At 49.7% G+C, this 9270-nt stretch overlaps 1 protein-coding gene across 1 annotated transcript in view; it reads left to right on the top strand.

The window, feature by feature from the left end:
- The first annotated feature begins 5428 nt into the window (after positions 1 to 5428).
- Positions 5429 to 9270, top strand: part of LOC101979067 (speedy protein E4A-like) — a 4467-nt gene continuing 625 nt past the window's right edge. The window contains exons 1-4 of the mRNA XM_026789716.1: positions 5429 to 5642; positions 6055 to 6267; positions 6792 to 6850; positions 7374 to 7459. Coding sequence (XP_026645517.1) covers positions 5429 to 5642; positions 6055 to 6267; positions 6792 to 6850; positions 7374 to 7459 — 572 coding nt within the window. The remainder of the gene's footprint in view (positions 5643 to 6054; positions 6268 to 6791; positions 6851 to 7373; positions 7460 to 9270) is intronic.

Genomic DNA, 9270 nt, shown 5'->3' with positions numbered 1-9270 from the left:
ACACACACCAACACACACATACACACACACATACACACATACACACACATATACACACATACACACACATACACACACAATACACACACATACACACACACACATACACACACATACACACACACACATACACACACACAGGAGCCACATAATATTTTATCTTCAAAAAATTCCCCGGGAGGGTCAGCTAGATGCCATGTAAGCCTGAAAACTTGACGTCAGTCCCAGAACACACAGTGGAAGGATAGAACTAACTCCCAAAAGTTGCCTTCTGATCTCCCACGTGTGCCATGACATACTCACATAAAAAAGAGCAGTTGTGAAACAAGGTAAAAAATAAAACTACTGTGAACATCAATATAAACAAACACATCTGAAAGCCACATGGTCTTAAAGACAGGGAAAGCACAAATCTCACATACTCCAGCAGATTCACTCAGTTGGTGCCTCTGTGTGCTACAAGGCCATTAAAGAAATCGTATTGTATTTATTTAGACTTCCTGTCCACCTAGAGACTCATGGCTCTAGGCTACAGGTAATGTTCGCTCTCAACCCTTCCAGTTCAGCACCTGGCAGCCACCACTACCCACTCAGGTGGAATAAAGGTGAATCTTTGTGTGTGTGTGTGTGTGTGTGTGTGTGTGTGTGTGTGTGTGTGTGTGCTGTGTTGTTTTGTTTTGTTTTGGGAACAAGGTTTCTCTGTGTAGCCCTGGCTATCCTGTAACTTGCTCTGTAGACCAGGCTAGCCTCAAAACTCAGAAATCTGCCTGTCTCTGCCTCAGAAGTGCCAGAATTAAAAGCGTACACCACGAAAAACCAGCTAAAATATTAAGTGCACTTTTTATCGTTAACAAGTGGAGAACGCTCCTCATGGTGGATCTGAATTGTCAACTTGATTATATCTAGAGACACCTAAAATACTGCCTTAGTTTCTTTTCATGTCGCTCTGATAAAATACCCAACAAAAGCTACTTAAGAGAGAAAGGGCTTCTTTTGGCTCACAGTTCAAAATGGTCCATCATGGCAGGGAAGCCAAACAGACAGGAGCTTGCAGCAGCCCGTCCTATTGCATCCACAGTCGGGAAGCAGAGAGGGCTGAGGAATCACTATGTTCAACTGTGCTTTCTCCTTTCATACAGTCTGTGATCTTAGCCCAGGGAAAGGGTGTCTGCGGAGTGGGACTCCCTACCTCGCAAACCAAGTCTAGATAACTTTGCACAGGCTTGCCCGGAGGCCATTCCAACCTAGACAGTCCCTCATAGGTGTACCTGTCTGATGGAGTTTCCTGAGAGGTTTTCTGAGGAAGACACACCTGAGTGGACAGCACCATCTCATGGGCATGGGGTCTTAGACTGAACAAAAAAGAAAAGGAGAACATGAACTAAGCAACAGCCTCTCTCTCTCCCTCCCTCCCTCCCTTCCTTCCTCTCCTCTCTCTTTCTCCCTCCCTCCCTCTCTCTGTCACTTCCTCTTTCTTCTCTCTCCCTCCTTCTCTCCCTCCTCCCTCCTTCTCTCTCTCTTTTCCCCCTCCCTCTTTCTCCCTACCTCCTTCTCTCTTCCCCCCCTCTCTCTTTCTCTCCCTCTCCTTCTTTCTCACCTTCCCCCCCTCTGCTTCCAGACTTGAGCAGCCTTCTCAGGCTCCTGCCACCACACCTGTCATGATGGACTGTAGCCTCTCCAACCGTGAGCTCAAATGCCCATTTCCAGCCTGAAGCTGCTTTTGTCAAATGTTTTGTCCCTGCAGTGTTAAAGCCTAGGTTCCTAACTAATGGCATTGTTTGGGGAGGTCCTGGAAATGTAAGGTATAGGGCCTAGATGGAGGAAGCAGCTTCAGTGATGGCAGGGAGGATTTATTGGGGCTATCTGGTCCCTTTCTGTCTCCCTGTTTACATTTCCTGTCTACCGTGCAAGCAGGAACAATCCTACCACTACAATGTTCTGCCTCACAGTGATCCCAGAACCACAGAGCCAAGGGACTCCTGAAATGAAGTCAAATAAAATGTCCATCTTTCAGGTGCCTGTTTTAAGAACAAAAGCAATTCATAAAGAGAACGGGTGCCAGGAAAATGGAAGCATGGTTGTAATAAAACTGACCTTATGGTTTCTAAACCTTCAAAGCTGACTTGAATGAAGAATTTGTAGATGTGTTTAGTTGCACAGTAGATAAGTTTTAGGATGTTGTAAACCTGACTTGGTGAGAGATCCCGGCGTGAGCTCAAGAGGTAAGAATCCCAGTAGACACTCAGACAGCATAGACTGTACCCAGAGGTTTCACGCGAGAGTTGGAAATTGTGCGAGAGGCCATTTGTATTACATTCTGCCAAGGAATATTCTGCCAGGTAAATCCTTTGCCTGTGCCTTTGTTTCTCTTGTTTGTTTGGTTTGGTTTTTGCATCTCTCAGAGGTCCTCGCTCTGTGTCTTTGGTTTGGAACTCACTATACAGACCAGGCTGGCCTCCAGCTTGCAGAACCATCTGTAATGATCTGGCGCCCTCTTCAGGCTTGCCAGCAACATGGAGGCAGAATGTTGTATACATAAGAAATAAATAATAGCCGGGCGGTGGTGGCTCACGCCTTTAATCCCAGCACTTGGGAGGCAGAGGCAGGCGGATCTCTGTGAGTTCGAGACCAGCCTGGTCTACAGAGCTAGTTCCAGGACAGGCTCTAAAGCCACAGAGAAACCCTGTCTCGAAAAACCAAAAAAAAAAAAAAAAAAAAAAAAAAAAAAAAAAAAAAAGAAATAATAATAATAAAAAAAAACAGCAGAAAGACTTGGGGGAAGTCTGTGCTTTGGTCAGAAAAGCATGTATGAAGTTGAGAGCAAAGCAGAGGGGTTTCTGAAAAGGCAGCAGTGTGAGTGGGGACATCCTGCCCAGCGCTCGCTGCTGTTCAGCAGCTCCTACATTAGAATTCTCAGCAGTGGAGCCAAAGTGACAACGTCATGACCGTGCTCACACCCCCACATGTCACTGGAGTGTGCTTCCACATCAGCCAGAGGATGGGACTGTGATTGGACAGCTTATGAGACAGGGTGGCATCAGCTGAGTCCCTGGCTACTAGCTGCACTGTACAATGGCTGCACTCAGTCCAGGACTGGGTGTCCTTGGTACCGTTGTTCTTTTCAGTCCTCTGTCCTGTGCCCTGCAGTAGGCTGCCCTCTTGGATACATCATTGGTTAGCTTCAACTGTCAACTTGACACCGTCTGGAATAATTTGAAAAGAGAGTTCCAGAGAGTGGATTGTCTGTGGGAGATCACCTTAACTGAGTTAATTGATGTGAGAAGAACCAGCCCACTGTGGGTGGTGCCCAAGTAGACGAGTGAGCGTATGCGCATTGGTCTCTCTGCAGATGTGATGTGACTAGCTGTTGGACACTGCCTTGACTTCTCCGCAGTGACTGACTGTAACCTGAACTTACTTTTCTTCACTTAGTTGCTCTTCATCAGGATATTTAATCACAGGCATGAAAATATAAGCAGGGAAGACACTGAATGTCAACCCTTCTGTTAAAGGATGCTCCCGTTCCACCCAGGATTGTCCTTTCCTCCAGGGTCTGGGAGTGAGCCTCAGGGTTGGCCTCTCTCTCTCAGGGGTCTGAATCCAGAGACTGTCACTTCATATACTTTCCCCTCTTTGCAAACTTGATTCGCTGAAAGAGTTGATCTTGAATCCTGTGACTCAAACTGCATTGGGAGCACAGGAAGCAGAAACTCATCGTTAGCAGCCGTCCTCTGCCCCCGCAGGTCTCACTAGATTTTAGGGGTCACAGCATCGGGAGATTGCTTCAAGGGTTAAAGACCATAGTCACCAGAGGACACAATGGGAAGATTAGAGGGGTGGGCCCAGCAAGGTTGTGGAAATGCTAAGGGTAGAAGCCCAGGTTCAACGTTACGCTGAGGTCTTCCTCTTCATAGGGACATTCCATCTATGGGTACCACTCACTGGCCAGAAGCACTGGATCAAAGGTGCTGTCAGGTAAGCACCTTTGGCCTGACACCATCCTGCATGTCAGATCTCCATCACAAGTCCCCCACAGACTCTACCTTGCCGTGTTCATCGATAGTGGCTGTGCTTTCTGTAGAATCCCCATTGCATTCTTCAACTATGGATTTGCAAACCTGCACATCCATCCTCGGAACAGGTAAACACATCAATCCATCAGTTATGCATGTTGTCCTTCAAACCAGTTGCCAGGTTGGAAGGCTGATGACCTCACAGGCTTCCGCCCCTCCTGATTGGAAGGGCCAAACTCTGTGGAGCTAGGCAGCTCGGTGGTTAAACTCACTTTTCTCCTCCACACTGAACTTCTCCAGAGACGACAGAAGGGAGAGTTAGGAGTGGATTTAGCCAGAGCCCAGGAGGATGGTGGGGGAGACAAGAGTCTAGGGTTTGTAGAAGAAAAGGAGGCATCTCAGAGGATCATGGCTGCTGGTGACCCATCCTTGACACAGGAGGAGCAGTGTCCCCAGCTTAGCACCACGGTGTCATCACCAGTGGTGGACGGAGATATCCCAGGACTGTCAGGTGAGGTTACCAGCGTGAGAAGAGATGTGAGCAGGTGGCCATTAGGAGAAGGGGCGTAGGAGAAAGAAAGGAGGGGCCCTGGATGCCAGAGACTGGAAAAGGGGGGACAGGCAATGGGACGTGAATGTCACGTGAACAGGAAATCTACAGAGCAAGGAAGGGCAATGAAGAATTATAAAAAGTAATTTCTCTCAGGAGGCAGAAGGGGCAGACATCTGAGTTGGACCTAGCCTGATCTAAAGAACAAGATTCCAGGATTGATAGAGAGAAACCCTGACTCAAAAATCAAATTTAAGGCCAGACAGTGGTGGTGCATGCCTGATTCAATCCCAGCACTCAGGAGGCAGAAGCAGGCAGATCTCTGTGAGTTCAAGGCCAGACTGGTCTACAGAGTGAGTTCCAGGACAGGCTCCAAGGTTATAGAAAAACTCTGTCTCAAAAAACAAAACAAAACAAAACCAAAAAGAATTTTATTATTAATTAATTAAAAATTAAAATGTTTGCTTTTTTACCAAGTGCAGAAAGAGTGTACAATGGGGAAGAGACTGAGTTTCAAATGGGCGTGCACAGAGTGAAGGGGAAGCTGAGATGTTTCCAGGAATATGAAAGGGCGGCACCCCCAACCTGTGCATCGCAAAGAGAACAGACATGGAGGATGGTTTGGAGATGGAATGAGTGTGGGTCACGGCAGGATGCAGACGGGGCCCTAATCCTCAGAACAAGTAGACACATCAAGCTGTCAGTTACACATGTTTTATTTCAAACTGGTTGCCAGATTGGAAGGCTGATGACATCACAGGCGTCTGCCCCTCCTGATTGGAGGAGAAGCACTCCATGGTGGTGGGCAGCTCGGTGGACAACAGTATCTTCTTGGAGCTTTCCTCCACACCTCACCTCTCCCTCGATGGGGGAAGGGACGTCATGTGTGGATTCAGTGAAAGTCCAGGAGGAGGGCGGGATAGACCAAAGTCTGGGATTTGTGGAAGGGAGGAAACAGGTTGGGAAAATCGTGACCGCTGGCCAACTGTCATTGTGTTCTGAGCGACAGAGTCCTCAGCTTGGCATCACCAGGCCCTCACCTGGGGTGCTGACGCACGGGGAGATCTCAGGACCAGCAGGTGAGGGGACTGGGTGAGGTGAGATGTGAGAGGGTGATGGCAAGGAGGAAGGAGGGAGGCCCAGGAGGCAGGATTGGGGCAGGAGAACAGGGAGTCAGACACAGATGTCACATGGACTGAAAACCCACAATACAAGAAAGGGGTTAGGCACCAAGAGTCAGAGACAGGACAGAGAAGAGGGGACATAAGAAGAGACTTCCTTTATAAGAGGACAATTTGTCTCTGATGAGGAAGAGTCTTGAGGAACGGGGAGAGGGGATGGGGACAAGATGAGAGGCAGATGACCATCTTCCCAGAGGAAAACAGCACGATGATTTGGGGAAAGGCAGTAACTGAAGAGGTTTGGGGTGTTTGGAGTATCAAGGGGCAGGGCTGAGATTCACACATGCTGGGGTGTGGTTTCTTCACATAGAACCAAGGGCGGAGGCCAACTCCCAGCCTCTGTCCACCAGCCCAAAGAGGAAGAGGAACTCGTCATCAGATTCTGAGGATGACCTGGCAGAGCTGCTGGACCCTGAGCCGGTGTGGTCCGTGGAGACACTGTGTGGGCTCAGGATGAAGCTGAGGAGGAGGCGCGCATCTATAGTGAGGCCTGAATACCACAAGGTCTTCACCAGGCTGCTGGGTAGGTGACACCTGCATGGCTCCCTCCTTAGGCGAAGGAGGAAACTTCTAGTCAACCTCCTTCCCCGTGGAAAAGCTTCCCTCCCGGTCCAGAGCGGTCAGCCTGGGAGGCTCAAGCTCATTTGAGTCTCAGGGACGCATAGGTGGCAGGGGCTTAGGCTAGAGTTGACAAAGGTTCACATGGAGGTGAGGAAGAGGATAGTAACTTACTTCTTCCTGGCTTTGCTGAGCTGGGTGTCTTTGCCCACACAAGGGCAACCCAGCCAAGTTCCCACTGTCACATGACATCACACCAGACAGTCGGCCTAAGTGCTTCTGCCCTGTGACCGTGTGCATTCGGTGCAATGGGAGGATATCATGGTGTGTTGATACAGGCTGGGTCAGGGATGGAGCTCAGAGGCAGGCTTCTGACCTGAGCCATCCCCCAGGGAGGTGGTTCTCCTGGCTCTCCCCCAGGGAGGCGGCTCTCCTGGCTCTCCCCAAGCTCTTCCCTTTCACACCATGACACATGTGCTTCCTTCACAGAGGATCCTGTGGTGAAAAAATTCCTGGCCTGGGACAAGACGCTGAGAGTGTCTGATAAGGTGCGCCAAGCTGGGCTCCGGATCCTGTCCTGCCTGGGGAGGGACCTCCCTGACCACCGTCCTCTGTCCCTCCCCAGAGCCACCAGAAGTCACACAGTCCTGACCCTCCATATCCTGCCAGTGCCTCTCTTCAGGGCCTGGCAGTGTCTTACAGAGTGGACAGGAGACCCTTGCCTCACTGGGGTCTGAGCCCACGGTCACCATCTTGCCCTGGGAACTGCTTCTTCTCTCCCACAGCTCTCCGGGACCCTTTGTTCCCACCGGGCAAAGACCTCCTTGTCCCAGTTGTCCTAAGTCCTCCCTCAGAACTGACTCGGAACCAGCCATGCTGGAACAACAAGGGCCTCCTGCCTCTGACCTGGCCGTCCTGAAGGCCCCTTTCACCCTCCCTTCCCCACTCCAGCAGGCACCCAAACCTGGGGCTCCTCTCTGAGCCTCATGCCCCCTCAGCCCCCTTCCCCTGTGCCTATGGTCCTCCTCTCCAGGGTGTGACGGCTCCTCTCCTGTCTGCTCTCTCCTTCAGTACCTCCTGTCTATGGTCATAGCTTATTTCAGCCGAGCCGGGCTCTTCTCCTGGCAGTATAGGCCAATCCACTTCTTCCTGGCTCTGTGAGTATTTTGCCTCCTCCTGTTGGTCACTGTTCCTTCCCCTGCATGTGGGGATCACAAAAAGTGGGCGTCTGGCATGTCCTTTTAGCAACATGTCTTTAAACTTGTTTTGTGTGTGTGTGTGTGTTTTTCAAACTAATACCAGCTTGAAATTTAACAAGGGCCAGAGGGATGACTCAGTTTGTAATGCACTTGCCATACAAGCACAAAGACTTGTTCAGATATTCAGAACTCACAGGAAATGCTGGGCCAGGTGCTTGCAATTTTGGTGCTAGCAGTCAGGTAAAGGAATCACTTGGGGTTCAGAGCAGCCTCCTAACCTAACTGGTGTGACTGAGGTCTCAGTGAGGGACCCTGTCCCGCGAAACAAGGTAGATTAGCTCCTAGGAAGAACTCAGGGTTGTGTTGGAACTAAATTTAAGTGCTCAATTGTGCACCCCCCTCCACACATGCATGGACACACACATACAGACACACACACACACACACACACACTCAAGGACACATCGAATAAAACCAGGAAGCGTAGAGCTCTTTGTAGAGTTTCAGTTCTTTCCACAAGCATTCAGATGCATCTGTGTCCCCTTCTTCACTCCCCCTCCGTGGCTTCTTTCCATGGTGGTTCTCGGGGGTGGCACATAAATAGTTAAAATTAGCCAGCCCATACCTGCAGGCTGGCATTCCCAAAGTGAGCTCAGCCATCTTTCTACCCAGCCACCACCCGGTACTCCCTTCCTCCCTGTCTCCTTCCCAGGCAGTACCCTCTATTCTAATCATCTCGGGGTGCCTGGAGACAATCACCTTCCTTCAAATTACTTCATCCTCTGAAATCTAACAGGACAAGGCAGAGCCTCCCTCTAGCCGAAATCCTTCAGGAAGTTGAGATAGGATGATCCCTTGAGCCAAGTTTTTGAGGGCACCATAGCTACATAGCAGGGCACCTCAAATCAACCTGATCATGAATGAAGCCTTTTATCTGTGCTGTTTGATCTGCCAGCTTTTGCCTCCAGCAGAAGTGTGCTAGAATTCTATCAAGATGAAATTGTGGGTTTTGAGAGATGACTCATCAGCTAAGAGCTATAGGATTGAATTTCTGTTCTCAACATTCAAATCAGGCCATTCACAGCACTGCAGGGGTCCAGCGCTCGCTATAGGCACCTGCACGCATTGTATATACTCATTCATACCCATATCCATACCTAAAAATGAAAAGTATATTTAAGGGACTGTAGACACAGCTCAGCAGTTAAGAAAGTACACTGGACTCCTGTTCAAGGGGTATCTAATGCCCTCTTCTGGCCTCTGAGGCCACTTACATGCATGTGCACACCCACCCACATGCGTGTGCACACACCCACACTCACATGCACCCCCCACATGCACGTGTACACACCCACATGCGTGTACGCACACCCACATGCACGTGCACACGCACCCACGTGCACATGCACACATACACACACAAGTACTAGAAAACATGTAAGAGGTGGGTTGTAGCCTCTGGCGTCCTCTCCTCCTTCCCAGTTCCCTCACAGTGGACACGTGTTGAAGGCAGGATCTGGTCAAACACAGTCATTCTCCAGACACGTCGATTCTGTTTTATTCCAGAGGTGTTTCTGTTATAAACCCAGCCATGCACAGCATCAGCGTATGTCCGCCTGTCTATCACTTCCATTCATTCACGCATCCAGCAATTCATCCAGCACATTCTGGACAGTGCCCTCTTCATGCCAAAATATGAGGTGACGCTGAGAGAGAGAGAGAGAGAGAGAGAGAGAGAGAGAGAGAGAGAGAGAGAGAGAGAGCTCGGA

Source organism: Microtus ochrogaster, unplaced genomic scaffold (assembly GCF_000317375.1).
Source record: "Microtus ochrogaster isolate Prairie Vole_2 unplaced genomic scaffold, MicOch1.0 UNK27, whole genome shotgun sequence".
Classification (NCBI taxonomy): domain Eukaryota; kingdom Metazoa; phylum Chordata; class Mammalia; order Rodentia; family Cricetidae; genus Microtus; species Microtus ochrogaster.
Note: the sequence above shows the minus strand (reverse complement) of the source record. Positions and strands in the feature narration are given on the sequence as shown.